This window comes from Monopterus albus, unplaced genomic scaffold, assembly GCF_001952655.1.
Source record: "Monopterus albus unplaced genomic scaffold, M_albus_1.0 scaffold229.1, whole genome shotgun sequence".
Taxonomy (NCBI): Eukaryota; Metazoa; Chordata; class Actinopteri; order Synbranchiformes; family Synbranchidae; genus Monopterus; species Monopterus albus.
The window spans coordinates 584,326-602,526 of NW_018128109.1; the positions used below are offsets into that span (position 1 = coordinate 584,326).

The 18,201-nt window shown below is 40.0% G+C and overlaps 1 protein-coding gene and 1 long non-coding RNA gene across 2 annotated transcripts in view; one reads left to right on the plus strand and one right to left on the minus strand.

Moving 5' to 3' along the window:
* pdgfd (platelet derived growth factor d) overlaps positions 1-18,140 on the plus strand; it is a 55,866-nt gene extending 37,726 nt beyond the window's left edge. The window contains exons 4-7 of the mRNA XM_020619986.1: positions 1,081-1,140; positions 1,568-1,781; positions 10,026-10,243; positions 14,394-18,140. Of these exons, the coding sequence (XP_020475642.1) occupies positions 1,081-1,140; positions 1,568-1,781; positions 10,026-10,243; positions 14,394-14,528 (627 nt within the window). The 3' untranslated portion in view covers positions 14,529-18,140. The remainder of the gene's footprint in view (positions 1-1,080; positions 1,141-1,567; positions 1,782-10,025; positions 10,244-14,393) is intronic.
* Positions 1-18,201, minus strand: part of LOC109971617 (uncharacterized) — a 47,974-nt gene that overhangs the window by 9,003 nt on the left and 20,770 nt on the right. The window lies entirely within an intron of this gene.

Below are 18,201 nucleotides of genomic sequence, written 5' to 3' on the forward strand. Positions count from 1 at the left end.
CCTAAGCCTAACATAAACCTACTGTAATAATACCCTCTACCCTTTGAAGGGGTGTGAAGAAGTGAGGGCACTTTGACAAAATGTCCAAATATCCATGGTATAAAAGTCAAACTAGTCCTCACAGTTTGTAGCCATACAAATACCTGCACACACACACACATACACACCAAGACGATGTGAGGCCACTCAGTCTTTGAAGTGTGGTTGAGACAGATTTACTGTTCCACATTGACTGGAGCTGGTATTTAAGACTCTTCAAGGACAGGGATTCAATAGCAAGTGAGAGTTTGTTTTTGTGTGTGTGTGTGTGTGTGTGTGTGTGTGTGTGTGAGAGAGTGAGAGAGAGAGAGAGAGAGAGAGAGAGAGAGAGAGAGACAAAGAATGTGCATGCATGTGCCAAATGTGTCGATCTAATGAGTGTTTATCACCCAAATGTGCTTTAATCTGAGTCAGATTTTTTTGACTCACACAAAGGCCTGTTGTGACCAGCTTGGAAAGTGGAAACTGTTCTTGGCTACTGCTGATGTAACAGTCCATCAGTTAGACAGATGGACACCTACATTTCCTGGATGACCTTACATCACAGTACACGTGAATACTTGTTTCCCGTTTGAAAAGTAAAAAAAGTAAGAGCACTGGAGCGATAAACGGGCATTTGCCTTTGGCTGCCAGGGTTTCTGTGCCTTATCATGATCTCTCCTTAACCTTTACTATACCTACTTAACCTCACCACTTAGAATACCCGAGTAAACATAAAAGCCTCTGTGTGCAGTAACTGTAACATGTAAATGTGCTTTTGAGGAGGACAAGTCAGCCACCCAACAGGACCCCCTACATTCCTACAAAGCCACCACATGACAGAGAGGAATCGTCTTACATAAATCTACTGTATTTACATCGGTGTGGATATACAGTACTTTATGGCCTCAGCTAAACATTCTCTAGCTGCTTTTTTAACTACAGGGGCACCAACATCAAAAGGAACAGAAAGTAACTGTCATTAATTATCTTTCCTTTTCTTCAGTGTGACTCCTTATCCACTGTATGCTGAACTGATCAATTGATTGATTATTTGTACAGTTTGACTCTCCTCTACCTGCATCTAACACCAACTGGGAGGCCGTCACTCTGCCCATGCTGGTGAGACCTGCACACACATACACACTTTATGAATTAGAACTTGCTTGACCTTCATTGCAGTTAGAACTATTATTGCCAGAACCAGACATTTTTTTAGTCAGATTAACCACTGAATGTAAGAAATGAATGCTTTTTTTTTTAAACTGCACTGTACTATGTAAAAGGAAATGTCAATTCATCATCAGGATTGTATCCTTTAAATAATTGATATTGATTTTTTTATTTTAAAAAAAAATCTCCTACCTTCTTCCAAGAAATAGGGTTATGTTAGAGTTAGTCATATAATATATTTATAGATATGTTGTACTAAAAAAGAGCACACAAATACCTGTGTTAGCCCCAATGTGCTATAGATAGGAATGCTGTAAACTAAGAAACTGTTAAGTTAGAATAGACAAATAAATAAATTATATTTTTGTTTTTACAGGGCACTGGTGGACGGCATGTTTCAACGGCGGTCACACAGGTTCCTTTCTCTCTCGAGGACTTGGACTGGACCATAGCTGCTTTTGACACTGTAGAGCAGCTTTTCAGATCCCTGAGCCCAGACACCTGGAGACAGGATCTGGACAGCATCTACACTCACACACACATACATTACAGATCCAGAGCCTACCATCTGGCAAGCAGACACAACAAAGGTAAGATAGGCTTTATACCTGTAAGTTTTACAAACCATCTAGTACCCATACACAATCTCATCCGATAATCATATGTATGTACATCATATTAAACGCACTAAACACAAGTGCATACTGTGTACAGTCTTGGATGACTGTGCTCCAACAATAATCACTTTCATTTGATTCTAATACGTGATACAAAGTGTATGTGCTAACATTACAAGGCGGTTTTACAAGACAGGACCCAAAAAAAAAAAAAAGAGCATGAGTGGATTTGATGAAGAGACAGTATTCACTGCTATCAAATGACAAGTATGAAGAAAACATCCAGCTATATGTAATTAAAACAGTCAAAGCATCAAAAATGCATATGCTTTTACAAAAACCAGGCTTCTGTCATCTGGTGTCAAAAAGGTGGGAGTGTGTGTAGAGTTTGCAGGTGATTGATCAGTGGTGCAATAATATTAAAAACCCTTCATGTCATGCGCAGACACCTGATCCTACATGAATATACTGTATTGTAGAAAATAATGCTTGATGAGGCTTTGAATTCTAGTAACAATCCTAATTTCCAGAGACACATAATGTTCTCTATTAGGCTGACTGTAATTGCAGGAAGAAAATCTGTTCAGCCATTAAAAAAGACATTTTAATATTTCTCTTGGGACAAGGAACATATGGATCAAGGAGATACTGTATTTTTTGTTATGCAGCATTAAAATAATGTTTGTTCTTGCATAATAAGAATTAGAATTATATTTAGGTATAAACACAAGTAGATGTTTATAATGAGATCAGGGGAGGGACATGCTGAGTTAGTAAAGTTGAGGCAGGAAGATAACAGTGATGCTCTCGTCCTGTTTTGTGGCACTGTTGTGATCCTCATCAACTGTGCTGTCTACACGACATTTTGCTGCAGTCTGGTGCAGTCGTTGGTACCTGTTGTAATAGAGGGGAGGGCGGCCTTGTGCTGAACATCTCACATATCGAACTACATTCAATGGTTCAGCCTTTGCTGAGGACAAAGTCCACGGTTCAGTAATTGGAGGGAAATTATTAGTCATGGCTGTAATGACTGTTATGGAGCCATATTGCTACCTTATGATCAAAAAATAGCACAGGTGACAGCCAGTGAATCCATCCTAATGAAGTGCTGCTTATTCAATTGAACCTTCATTACCATTATCCAGCCTGTGTCCAGTAAGCCAGGACTACTATAATGGCGGTTGAATTTATTTGTAGACACTTGGCATGTAGGAAGGGTAAAAATGTACAATGGAAGAAACATCTGCACTTTGCTCCCCTATGCTGAACACAGAATGGAAAAAAAAATACAATTACAGGAGCATACAGATGATTTTGTGTGTAATTACTTGAAAAAGCTGTATATGGACATTTAAATACATTTGTATTTTTTTGTTTTCTGTAAATATAAAAATTACTATAGCAACAACTAGCTGCTATGTTATGATACAGTAACATAGACCAAGCTGTTGCATCATCAAATGAGCAGTTTGCCCTCTAGAGGTTCTAACAGCGACTCAGTGACAGATTTAAGGTGAGAGAGGACCAGCAGTTCAAGGCAATCCTTTACTATGAAGTCAGTGCCAATGACCCAGAGTCACTGAGGCAATAGATGTTATCATGCACAGAGTGAACATCTTGGAGTGACTGAAATTTTGGCATGTATATACGCTTATTACACACACGCATGTGCGTCACACATTTGTGGAGAATGCGCTCAGAGATGTTTGTGTGTGTATTCAAGCTTCAAAAAGACCTGACCCATCTCTCTCACTTCTGCCTCTGTATCTCTCTCTGTCTTTCTACCTGAGGGTTCTCCTGTTCCTTAGTAAATATTTGCACTTGACAGCAAATCCATCTCTATTTATCAGTGCAAGTCTGTGCTGGGCTGGCATGAGGCAGCTCCATATACAGGGAGCTTGTGCACGTTGCTGCCCTACAGAAAGGCAGATAGGTGCTGCAGGTCTTTGATACACTGTACCAGCATAGCTCCCTTTAATTGAAAATTCAACCTGTGCAGTGGAGCAGAAATCTGCCATAGTCAGCAGCATAGCTTTGTTTTCATTAAGACGCGCACGCACGCACGCACGCACGCACAGAAGCCCACCCCCCCCCTTTGTTCCCACAAAGGACAGAAGTTTGGATCATAATATGAATTGGGACACCAAATCCATATAAATCATGAGCATGCAGACTCACACTCAAGCCGTGGTGTAAGAAGTACTCAGATTGTTTACTTAGGTAAAGGTAGCAATACCACAGTCTAAAAATACTCTGTTACAAGTAAACAACTTGCATTCAAATTGTTACTTAAGTAAAAGCACAAAAGTATTGGTATAAAATAGTACTCATCATGCGGAATGGCTTGGGTCACATTAACGTATATCATATTATTAGAGTATAATTACTGATGAAGTATTGTACATCACAAGAATGTGAGCACTGGGAAATATGGAGCTAATGTTAACTACCTTATATGCTCATATTTTGAAGTACTTTACATACTATTGGGTAACTTGTGAATTTCCTGCCAGAGACCAAGTACTTGTACTTGAGTAAATGTACAATAGTTACTTACTTTAGTTAGTTACTTTACACCTCTGAAGTCAAGCTTACAAAAAAAAAAAGAATAATCCTCATGTAAAAATATTCTTGCATAGAACAGAATATATTTTGTATCTTTCACACAAACACATGCACATATACTTTTTATTTGGCTGTAGCATGTGAGTGACAGTGATTCTTGCAGTCTTGCTCTCGGTTTTTCTCTCTCTGTATTTTTCTGCCATGCATGGCCCGACAGGGTTCCATGCCACTGGTTTTCTGAGATTACACTTATTCCCCTTAAACAGACAATTTCAGCCGTGCAAGCACAGACGCACACTTGCACACTCATACAGAACACAGACCTGCACATTCATGTACCTGTGCCTTCACCTTCACCCATACGTATTTTTCTCTGGTGTTGTACGCACTGAATGTGTTGATCAGAGCTAATACATTAGCAGATGACTCAGTGTCCTTTTGTACCAGCTCCTTTACGTCAGGCCCCGCATCACCTTGGGAACGAACATTACAGATGTTAGAGGCACCTGTCATTACTCTGAACATCCCCACAAGTCTGACAACTATGAAAATATTACTTGTTGTTACAACCCTGGTGTTACCAAGGCTATGTGATGAAACAAAGTGTTATCAGGCAATTCATACCATTTCTTATAGGTTGCCATCTTAAAGGATAAGGCCAGTCATTTTCCATATTAACAGTATTTTCAACAGTCCCCATACAGAGACTAAAAACAACACTGATTATCACAGTTAATGACTGTCAATCTTCAGTCCTGGATTATTTTATTTGTCTGTGTCACAGACCTCCATTTTTGTTCAAAAATTATTCAAAACATCAGGGAAACACACCACTGCACTGAGTGACGTTTCCTCATTAAGAAACACAAGACCCTGATATTTGTTAAGAATATCCAGAGACCTTGCTGACTTCAGACTGTAAAAATTTATGGCTATTCTGAGCCTTTGGGGCAAAATTTTAAAAACATATCAGGGCCTGGTGTTTTGTAATGAGGAAACATGTCACCCAGAGCAGCGATGTGCTTCCCCAGTGTGTTTTTGAACAACAGTGGAGGTCTATGGCACAGATAAATAAGACAATCCAGGACTGAAAGATTGGAAGTAGAGGCAAATCATTGTTGGTTTTAGTCTTTGTACGGGGAGTGTTTGAAATGCTGTTAATATAGAAAATGATCAACCTTATCCTTAGATTAAATATTGCTTTTAAAGTATACTTGGCATTGTTCTGCCTTTGTCAACTGTAAAATGTTAGCTCTGCAATCAGAAATGCTTTTGTAGAAGAATAACATGTTCAGTCAAAAGAGCACCAACTTTGAGAAGTCGAGCCACCTGTCCCTGAACAAGGGACACCTCGACCCCCCAGGACCATGCATCCTTGGGTTTAGCTAGAATGCATTTTACAGGTAGTCAGACCAAGACTCGAAAAGTTTCATAAAAGAATCCAACTCAAGAAGAAACAACAAAGTAAAAAGGAGCATGAGTTGAGAGCCAAACTCTCCTCCTTTGGGCCCTATCCATCCACAGCTCTGGCCCACTCATTCATCAACTTCTTATTCTGGCATTCCAACCGGTCCATTAGCAAAAATAAACCTATGAGAACTCAGTTTATTAGCAATGAAATTTGCGACATAGGAAGCCTCCCAAGTGGACACACAAGAATTAGCCCAGAAACTCCAGGCAGCTTGCAAAAACCCTGGTGCTTTCATTGTTTTAGTCTTTAATTGGTAATCCACTGTAACTCACTGCTTCTCAGAAAAATTTGTCTTAGGTCTTCCATATCACCTCCAAATTAGATTTAAAACTGCTCATTTATCCACTCACCAGAACCTTTTACTTGACTCCCCCTTTGCTTACTGCGCCTTTGTTTTAGCCGTAGTATTAGTAACGTGTATGTGCCAAAATATGTGCTTTCTTGTACTGGCATTGAAATCATCTAACCTTAAAAGATTTGCTCGCTACAAACCACAATTAAAACTTGCTTCCATAACATGAAATTCATAATTACGATTATTATTTATCTCAATTCCAGTTGACCTGTCTTGCTTGGCCGGCAACAATTGGCCTATTCCCAATTACTATACTGTCCATACTTTTATTAAAATGATTTTGCCTGAAATTATTTCACATGAGTTGAGTACAGTAATTTTTCATTTTGGAATTGTAATACAATTTGAGCATCACAAACTCCTACATTTAGATGGATGACATACGTTTAAACTGTTTAATGACCCAAACTCGTGTCTGTTTACCAACCCCCTACAACTTTATCTGGAAGAGATATGGATTGCAGCCCTAGACAACATTTTTATTCATATTACATAAAAACGCACTCACACTACTGTTTTTTATTTTTATTTAAATACACAGGGTTTTCTTTAAATTGAGCCTCTCTCGTTTAAATCTACAGTTGACGTGAAAAACGAAGAAAGAAGTTGGTGCACAATAGCACATTTCTACCTGTAGCTGTAATGATCGGGTTATATCAATATTATAATTTGTTCACAGAAAAATTTAATAAACTGGTCCACATGATTCAGTAAATAGACTACAGAACTTTAAACCACAATGCACACTATAGTTCTTTATCATTAGAAATACACCAAGATCATTAAAATCAGCCATTATACAAAAGTCCATAATTTCATGTTTATAGAATTCATTAAAATCTTTATAGAAAAATAAACAAATTTATTCAAATAAGCGTGTGAACCCAAATGTTATTTCCCCCTGGGCTTTCCACATGATTTATGTCATGATTGAAACCCCCCACTGTGAAGATTTCTTATTGATTATCAGTAGTTAGGTTTCCCTTGACCTCAACAGCACATGCCTTGGGTTTCTCTCTCTCACAATACTGCATGTCAGGCAGATTTGTCATCGTTATACTAATATAGTGTACATACGATTCCTAGGCAGCTTCTACTTCATTTATGGTTGCATTGTTTCTCCCAAGCTCAAAAGCAAGCCATCCTCTTTAAACTAGATTGGTGCAGCCCAACACAAATATCAATCCTTAACTCCTGTACTTAAATGAAGTGAAAAATCCAGTAATGGCCTAAGAAAATTTCCTCTCACCTTCACTTCAAGTGAACGTGTCTAAAGAGAACAGACTTGTTTCAAGAAAGGATTATCTAATTTCATCCAGGCTTTGCCCTAATATTGGCTCTGTGCACTCTACATGGTCTATGAAGCAACCAACCCCACCTTGTACTCGCTGTACAATGGCCATTGTACCTAAATCTCCGTTCTTTCAGTCACGGTGCAAGATCTCCACGTCACTTGCTTTGTCATCTTAGAGAGCACACTGTGCTGAGTATTCAGCACTTAGACAGAACCAATCTGCAGTCACAGACTCACTCTGACAACTCCTTAATGAAATGATACACAAAAGCAAATTAGGTGGACAATGCTGCCGCTGCCAGATGCCAATTCTTATGCAGCCACTCCCTGAATGGCTGCAGAGTGGTGAATTGTTCCCCTCTGTGGTACACACTATGCCATGTAAACAGCTCACCCCACTACTCTATTTTGATCAGTTTAGTGCTTCCTCTTGTACTTTCTTTTGGACAGAGGTTAGCCGCTTTCTACCATAAAGGTGAACACATAAGCCATTTATTCTTGTCGTGTAGCTTTTGCTAAAAAGCTGTTCAGTCACCCTCTGCTAAAATGGTTTATGCAGTTAATGAAGCATCAGACGTAGTCCAATTGGTGACCCCAGTGGTGTGCAAGACTGTCTCCTGTGTACTTTATGTGTCCATTAAGTCCTAAAATTTTTACACCTCTTCATCCACCCATTATCTATATCATTTATCCTGAACACCAATCCCAGCTGAAACTGGCCTATAGGCAGAGTACACCCTGGACAGGTCGCCAGACTATCACAGGGCTGACAGAGACAGACAACCACACACACCCACACTCATGCCTACGGGCAAATTAGAGTCACCAATCAACCTAAACTGCATGTCTTTGGACTGTACACCTCTTCATTAGATACACAAATCAAACCAGAGAGCACAAATCAGTGAATCAGTTGAATTTTCACCTGGCACCATTTCAAAGCAATGTGCATTTTAAAGCTTAATCATCAATTAGCATGTTTCTTACAACTGTAGTTCTAGTCCATCTTCACATTTACACTTTTCCTTAAATATCAACTAATCCAGTTCACTTACCTGCTGGGGGAACCTAGACCAAGAATGTATTTTTTGTGGATGACAATGGGAGCAATGCCTTATGAACATATTGTTCGTGTTCGTAACGCACGCAAGTGACCACGGGTGCAAGTCTGTATCTTTCTTTATAATATTAATTAAAATCAACACATTGAGATGTTATTTTCCTGTCTTTAAAAAATGTTTGGTGTGTGTTTTTTTTAAATCCATTGTAGAGTGACTTACTGGTTGAATAGCCTCGTGCAATCACCGTAGGTATCACCAGTGTGGTCATGATTATCCTGCTGATGACCTCATTGAGGAAAGCAGTCGATTTACTGCTGATTGTTGCTCTTCTTTCTCCATCTTTTCTGTTCCTCATCTTTTTTTTTAATTTCTGGTCTCCTCCATCCTTCACAGCACCTGTGGTCAATGTGTCGCTCATTTAGCATATAGTTATTTTAGAAACGTCACACCAAATGTGGAGATGGTTGCTATGGTTCTCTCATTAGGCACATTACACATCTATTGTTTCCTTACATACATAGGGTAAATTCCAACATACAGTAAATGGCCACCTGCTACAGTCTGACCTCACACTCCTCTCTGCAGTACAACAACGTTCACACACTATATGCCATCCACTGAGAGGTCTCTAATGCCAGTTGTAAAAACAAATTTTAACCAGTCTCCTGGTCCTGGAGCTTCTGTTTTTCCCTGGACTGTGTACTTTAGCCTCTTACTTCCCATCAGCCTGTCCAATAATCTGTCTGATTTTTCTAAAATTAGTTTTACATCCTTGCAACAGGCCAGCAAACAAAAGTTCTCCAAAGAGATCAAATGGCTGCAATCAGTACATTCAACCTCCAGTCAATTAATGGCCCATGGTTCTTCTTCTGGCCTTTGTGTTTAGGTTCTGCATCTTTGTCTCTGTCTTTCATCCACACATCTCTTCATCTGTTCATCCACAGTCAATTGTTGTTGCAACTCCGCACATAACTGTGTCCATCTCCCAACTATTTTCATTCAATCAATACTGAGCAATTTTTTATGTGAATCACAGCCATTTAGCCTTATTTACCTCCTTCCTGTTTCATTCTATCTCCAACTCCAATATGCCATGTCTATTTACAACATAAAGCAATGGACAAGCAATAACTGTACTAATCAAAATGGCTCTTTTGTCTCTCTCTCTCTCTCTTCATTACAGAAACAGCTGTGAAGATATTTGCTTGTGGTTGTTTATTTCATATTGTGTAAGACAATAGTAATTTCTTGATTACAATGTTGAAGTAATGTGTTGTATGCCAGCAGCAGATGAAAGGTAAAGGTGAGCTGCCACAATAAAAAACTCAAAGAAAGCAAAGCCCAAATTTGAATGTATGAGTAATTCAAGGAAAAACTTGTTACAGTACAAAGCGACATCTACTAAGCACACTGCAAAACTACCAGAGCAAAGAGTAAACTTAAAAAATGCATTTTCTCTCTCAACGCCTAGTTGACCTGAACCGTCTCTATGATGATGTCAAGCGGTACAGCTGTACCCCGCGCAACTACTCTGTAAACCTGCGGGAGGAGCTGAGAACCACCAATGCCGTTTTCTTCCCTCGATGTCTGCTGGTGAAACGCTGTGGAGGCAACTGTGGCTGTGGAACCAACAACTGGAACAACGGTTGCTCCTGTCAGGCCTCCAAGACGACACTCAAACTTCACGAGGTAGGTCTTATAACATGAAGACGCACACAGCTTAAGTTCACAGACTGGTGGTCAAAGCATCGCTCACACTACAAGTGCTTGCTTTCTTTCTTTGATCACAGCTGGCAGACGTTACAGTCAGAGTATACAAAGGCCACAGGGGTATTACTCTAAAGACAGACACGCACACCTACATTCCATCCACACCAACATGCATCTTATAATAAACTAGACCACTCATGCAAACCTCTGTCAAAGGGCAACTCCGCTTCCCCATAATGCCATAAAAGCAATACTCCCATGATAGTTTGACCTTCAGAATGCAATTGCTTGACCTTGAAAACATGTTGCTAACACTGATATTAGTTTGAAAGTTGTTCAAGAAAAACATTAGGCATGACAGACATTCATTGTTGGTTTAGGAGTAAAACAGGGACTTCAGTGAGTGGACCACAGCCAAAGTGGTCAAGACATTGCATTTCTGTAAGTTTGCGTTCTGCTTGTTCAACAGCTGTTTGACAAACTGCTCATAGTCTCTTTTACCGGCTGAATGTTGCATTGTGGAGTGATACTTCATGTCCTCTGCTCAGCTATGAGTGTGTCTCCACTACACCGAGACTGACAGTGGAAATGCTAAGCAGAATGTTCAGCATCAACCCGTGACATTATGCCGGGTGGACGGTTAAGGGAAGTGCTGCTTGTTAGGCTCCAACAGTACGTAGGTGGAACACCAGTGTGCTTGCTGACAGACTACCGTGCTCTGAACGAACTTGGTCAGATAGAACACTCACATCTCCAGAAACATCAAAACAAATGTCTAAAAAAAAATTTAAAAAAAATTAAATTTATAACAACAACTGTGATCCTGGCTCTAAATCTCTGCCATCACCATCTGGGATCAAGATAATCCCAACTGGCTCTCACTGTAGATCTTTCCCCAGCTGTGGGCTGTCAGCTCACTGGGCTCCTTCAGTCGCTGTGTCACACAGCAGGGTGTCCAAGTGACAGCACTCGGTTTCCACTGAACGGGCAGCTGTCGCTGACCCACGGATTTGTCTCCATGTGTGCTTTTGAGTGCTCAACATTGCACTTTGGCCACAAGGGGGCTCACATATAGTCAGCAGCCAAATCTAATTGATTGTTCTGTGGGCCATATCTTAACTCTCCACAATATCTCATCAATATCCACTCTTTACTCTAAGTTGTGCTGTTAAACAAACAAATGCCAGTAAAATGATTACCCACACCCTTGATGGACATAATAATAAGGAATATTATAATTACAAAAAGTGGGTTTAAGAGAACATGAGAAACAGGGACAATGGAAGGTAAAAGTACAATTAAAGGGCAAGAAATCTGTAATACTGCTGGTTTCATCCTCTCATTAAAGTAAAGGCTTTTGGGCTTTAAAGCTGACGGCGCTGTAACTCTCATGTGATATTTGGCTCCTGTTGGCCATCACTGTAACAGAACAGTAAAGGACAAAGAAAGTTACTTATCTTGCAGGTGGCATTTAAAAACCACTGAGTGCAGTAGAGGATGTAAAAGCAAGTGTGGTTATCAATTACACTGTTTTCTAGACAAAGAACTGTGGTGCAAATTTTGTATTCTGACCACAGTGTAAACATGACATATCATTACTCAGACCCTGCATGTTAATACTGCAAGAACTGGTGTGAAAGTTTAGCCCCCCCCCACCTTCATAGGCTGATCTGACATGAGGAGAAGGACCCTTACAACTTCAAACTGGCTCATTCAGGGCATGTGCACATAGTGTATTACACCTACTGAAGTGATTTTATTTTCTTGGGCACAAGAAATGAGAAATGTATTACTTTTGCAAAATCGTATTCTTTGGCCTTTCTGTTAATGTAATGGTGTTCAATTTTGACTTGAGCTGTGCTGGAAGTGATACAGAAGTGTGATGAGGGGGCTTATTACAGCACAAGGCTAAGGTAAAAATCACCATATTTTAGCTGCACACCTGAACAGGGATAAAAGAATGGTGTGTGAGCAGCTGACTGAGCAAGGAGGAGAACGATTCAGATGCAGAGTGAGGAAGACGCAGGGGGAAACTGGGCATGCAGAGGCAGGCGCTGCATCGACAATGAAGCAGCAATGCACCAGCAGCCTCACACTTTCTCCCCGCTTCTCTCCTCCATCTTTCGTTTCACTGTTTCCCCCATATCTCTCTCAGTGCACACATCCTCTCTGGGCTTCCATCATCCTTTCATTCATCCCAATTCACATTTTCAGTTTATCCATTCACAGCATACAGTTCTTGTTCTTTAAGCCTGTCACTTTTCTCTCTCCTCCCTCCATCTCTTTGTGTCTTTGTTCTCGTACAGCTTCATTATTGAAACATGGTCTGCAGGGCTCTCTCTTTGTCTCTCTCTCTCTCACTGTTGAAAATCATACAATGAGAATGTAGACAAAAGTGGGACTTGGGTTGTAATTGTGCAACGGCATGTGTATATGAGTGCAAGTCACTGTGTATGAAAACATGAAAAAGGTGTGGTTGTGTCTGTATGCATATACTGTCAGTGCAAATAACTGCCTGTATGTGGGTCCTCATCAATGTGTGGTTGTGTATTGCTGTGTGTTTCTGCTGAAGAGGCAGACACAGAGTAGACCTGCAACTACCTCCTCAAAAGAAACATTACTGCTCAGACTATTGTTTCAATACTGGGAAGTCCTGGCATAAATCACGGGCAGCCTCGCTTTCATTAGGCTTTGAACAATAAATTCATGACATCAGCTGTGGAAAAATTTGTACTTATTGTTATGTTATTGTCACATTAGCATTGGTGCCTGTAAAAATGTGACAACCTTTTGCAACAAAGCAAAAGCCTGATTAAATCTATGAGATCACGTCTATAGCACTTTTCTAAACTTTCAGTATAAACAGAGCTCTGTAACTTCTTTCTGACACCACATTTGTAAACAATGATGTTGCTATTGTTTAAAGTCATATTATAGAAACTTTCTGACATAGTAAATGCTAACAGTATACTCTATACACTAGGGATATCCCTGTTGTAGCACCACTGGGCTAAAGCATAAAACTTACCGTCTACACTGAAAGCATAGCATGTGCAGTGTGTAACACCTCACGTGCACATCTTGGGAGGATCACGCATGTGGTTATATCGGGAGCGTGTCCATTTGCACATAGGGAGCGCTTGGTGTACACAAAACACACTTGGATCGGTGCTGATACTATTGGATCAGGGCAGTTCTACTATACACCAGTCTGTCTGTCTGTCTGTCTGTGTGTGTGTGTGTGTGTGTGTGTGTGTGTGTGTGTGTGTGTGTGTGTGTGTGTGTGTGTGTATATATATATTTTTTTTTTTTTTCACACACACACCTGTAATCTGTGTGCACTGTGTTAGCTTTAAGGACAAGATGACTGATATGTTTGATTACATACTATACACAGTTTTGTCTGATGCACAGCTAATAGTTAGATCCTTGGCAGCATGTTCTAGATGTCCCCCTACTGGGCCAGGCTCCAGCTCCCACTTAACATGAAACAAATAGGAAGGAATTAATAAATGAATGTTAAAAACTGATTTATTGCCAAGATTTTGTGATGTGCAGTTTTTCTCAGAGTGCACCGTTTCTGTGTTCTGTTAAACTCCTGGCCGATACAAACGAGAAACTAGAGCTGAAGACCCTCCCTTATCACTAAGGTCTCCTGTTTGGGAACACACTAGCTTCTTGGTGAAATACAGCAGCGAACACAAGATGAGTGAATAAGACGTCTTATTTGTTTATTGTGCTCCAGCTGCCACTGAATATGTTTTTTTCAGTGGTGATCCGGAACATTTTGCAACAGGTCAAACATTGTAACTAATTTGAAATGGCACTATGTGAACGTAAATATCACTGCTGCAAGGAAATAACAAGCACAGTACAAACGTTGCTTCCTTCATCATTTAAAGTCTTGCTCTGGTTATTGGAGCACTTATTAATAGTTGTATTGTATTTTATTTTTATACATCCATTTTTAATTTTAAAAATTGATCGTATTTTTCCCCTTACTGTACCAAAAGCGTAGCGATCAGTGATGTCTGTGTATTCGTACACCCAGTGAGCAATGCCCAGCAACAAGTCAGGGAACAATTTGTGTCAGCTTTCTTTTCAGCTTCTCCATCCCTGTCTCCTCTAGGTGCTGAAGTACGCCCCAGATATCACTCTGCATCAGCGCCATCAGAGGCCACGATTACGCTGGGTTTTGGATGAGATCTTTCTCACACACCATGAAACATGTGAGTGCACATGTCCCTCCCAGTCCCCTCGCTGAGACACTCAAACTGGCACATGCATCTGGAACTGCTGGACGAGTTCTTCTTCATCTATATTGCAACAGACTTCACAGAATAACAGCAACGCAAACGCATGCAGCAGAGAAGAAAGCAGCAATTTGACTGACAGGCCACAGCTTGACTCATACACAATGATTAGGTATTTGCTCTTGCAAGTAAACCACCTACATTCCTCTGTACTCAGGAGGCCAAATTTGTAAATGCACAAATGTTTCCAACCAAACCAAACTTATCTGCATCTTGGAGTTTCAATCTTTACCATTGAGATCACATTTAAAATTCACTTGTGCACCAGGAAGCGTGCACTTCCTGGTACAGGAAACACTTCTGTGTTTTTTCTCCAAAAAGTAAATATTGAAAGAATACAACATTACAAATAATACCATGTGAACACAAGTACTGCACTAAACTTCCATTTACTGTTTGATTAAGAGTTTGCTGGATTTACTGAAATGAAATAACTCCAACTGCAATATAAAGCCCTTCTTATTCCCATTTCATGTGCATGTCTTGCTGTCCTTTGTGTTATATAAAGACTGTTTCTAGAAACCTCAGGCCGCCCTTCTGCAAGGAGCACACCGAGATGAGTGAGCATGAGACAGAAGAAGGGAAGGGGGGGGTGTTAAAGGAAATGTAAACCAAAATAACATTTTATCTTGAAGTTATATTAGGCTAACCACAACCCTCCAGATCTGAATTACACACAAACACACACTCACTCTAGGCTGCCACTCCTACTTAGACAAAAACTGTAGTTCTTTATACTGGGCTCTTCGCTGCTCTGTGCATCAGTGAAGGGCTTCTTTGTTCTGCATACATTCCTGTCTGCATATATTCACACTTCGCTGCGTCTCTATCTCGATCCATATGCTTCCTGTTGCATTTCTCTCACTCACTGACACTTTCTCTCTCCCTTCATCACTCAAGTCAAATCACGTTTTATTTATATAGCCCAGCATCACAAATTTGCCTCAAGGGTCTTTACAATCTGTACAGCATATGACACGCATCAAAGGAGATGTCAGATCAGGCAGCTGTGCGCTGCCCATTTTTCGGAGCATTCCTGGCATTCCAACTGCAAACCGGAATTCTGTTAACACGGATAAAGCCATGATCTTCAGACCCTAAACACATAAGAGGAAAGAGAGACACTCAGGAAGAGAGGCAGAGAGGAAATTTTGCAAGAGACCCAGTTGACAGAAAAGGGACAACGAAGCCGTCTGTAGAATACCAGCACTCCTGGATGAGCGCTGAGAGAGGAGCCACTCAATAGAACAGGAAAAGAGGCCACCGCTCCTTCAGCAGTTTCAATGAGCCTGTGCTGATTTTTTGCTCATATTTAACACAGTCTGACCCTCTGCTCTGCATGGCTGCAGCAGCACAGTGCAAAGGAAGTCTCTAGGAATTAAAGTAATGCTCTTGGACTCCACTGAAAATACAACTGATACCTGAGGGGGTGTGTGTGTGTGTGTGTGTGTGTGTGTGTGCGTGCGTGCCAGACAGCCTGCAATAGCTCTGGAAGAAATCCTTTTGTTTAAGGGGTGGAGGGTTACTAAACCTAGGAGAGCTAGCAGCAGATACAAGCATATGAATGTAGAAGTGACTGTGTGTGCCAGTATCTAGAATGTCAAGGCAGCAGAGCAAGAATTCAAACACAATTTCAACACAATGACCCAGCTGTAAGAAATAAATCGCTGTCATCGGTCTTCTCATTGCCACCTCCCATGTGTCTCCCATCGTCACATGTTCGCTTACAGGCTGGATTCACACTGAAAAAAAAGTCAATTTTAAACAAATTCTCTTCTAAAGAGATAGAACAGAATGGCATAGGACACAGACAACATCCTCAGTCACACTGAAACATGTTCAGCCATGTGCCGGATGCTTTTATGTTCACGTTTAGTGTGAGTCATGGGTGGCATTTGGCAGGAGTCGGGTATAAAACCCTTAAATATATGAAGCGTGTGTTAGATCGTGCGGTCGTCACATTCCCAAGTAATTTACCCCAGACACCATTCTCATACCATATGCAATGTTGATGTGAGCTTTGATTTTTTTTCTGTATGTTCCATTTTGAAACATCCTTTCACAGGTGAATTACCCTGTTGTATTTTCAGTCACAAAAGATGCAGATGACGATTTGTGGCTAAACGTATAGTTAAGAGACATTACTCTTTTCTCATAATTGCTGTTTCCTCTTCACTTTCTTTACAGTAGAACCACATGCTGGCATCAGACATTTCAAAATGTAATTATTTGGATTTGCTGTTGTTTATTCATGTCAACAAATAAAAACTTTTTTTTGTAATGGCTATAAAAAATAAAAATAAAAATAAAAAATTGTCCACAGCTTCCATTTTCCTTCTGAGGATTCTCGGGATTTTACAGTCATGTTTTCACCTCAGAGAAAAGCTGCTGATATTGGCTTTAGAAAAAAAACAAACAAAACAATTCAACCTTACTTTTGCTGTATTCAGAAAAAGATATATTCATGACAAAACTGTATGCTTTCCTTAAATAATTTATTGTTTCCTCTATTGTTTTATTAAAAATATTGCCTGGTTTGATAAATAAAGTATTTCTTTACTGCATTACTGCCTCCAGTGGTTTCATATATTCATATCAGATATATAACAGAACAGTGTTTTTATAATACAGATCAGCTTGTTTGATCACATAGAATGAATAGTAGCGGATAATGGGTTTTAGCAATCACTTCCAACTGGCAAGCAAAATGCAGGGAGAACCTGGGAGAGAAGTAACCAAGTATATGAGAAGCCAAAAAGAAATATTGGTTTAAATACAGAACACTAAAGTTATTTTGTCCTTTAGAGCATTTTGTCCATGTTCCTGGTTTTCTGTTTGGGAGCTGGGTTGTTTTTTCCCCCTTAACCAGTATCAGCAGTGAGTGACTCATATGTCCAATCTGACATCATTTTCGGTTAACACAGAGCTGCATTAACAGTTTCATCCACCCTTGTTGCCAAATTTGTGGTCATTTTTCTGACACAAGTAGATTATACCTAACACTGCCAGTAGTGATGCAGCTGTTTTTTTTAAATCACATCATATGGGATGACTGATGAAGATGGGCCAGATTTTTTATTTTTTTTTGCATCCATTGTCATCAATCAGTGGCCTGGTGTTCAAGTGACTCATGGCGGTCTGCAACCTTGGACACAACCTTAGAATAGGCTAGCGTGACACTCCATATGAACAATACAGCGTTCCACGCATGCTTCAGTGAAACGCCTCTCTGCTGTCTTTATGCTGGTTGGTTGCACAGTTTGTTGTGAGACATGAGAAAATTGAGTCTTTATGATGCATCACATGGTTTAAAAGATGATTATCATCAAAATTTATAGACAAGAGGGTCACAAATGAAAATATTAATATGTGGGCCTTTTCATTCAAGTCCTTTTTTTATATCCTCTGAGGCTGTTTTCATCCCAGGGATTACTGTGGCAACCCTTCCTGTCCATCCATCCATCACTGACTACTTTTTGAATTATTCAGAGAAAGTATTTCAACAAAGCAAAATACCCTTCTCTCTGTTCACACAGAGACTGATTAAGAAATATAAAGTAAAAACAAACAAGTACAAGTGAGTAGAATTACTGTAAGATTAAGGTTAAAAGGATGAAGTAAAAC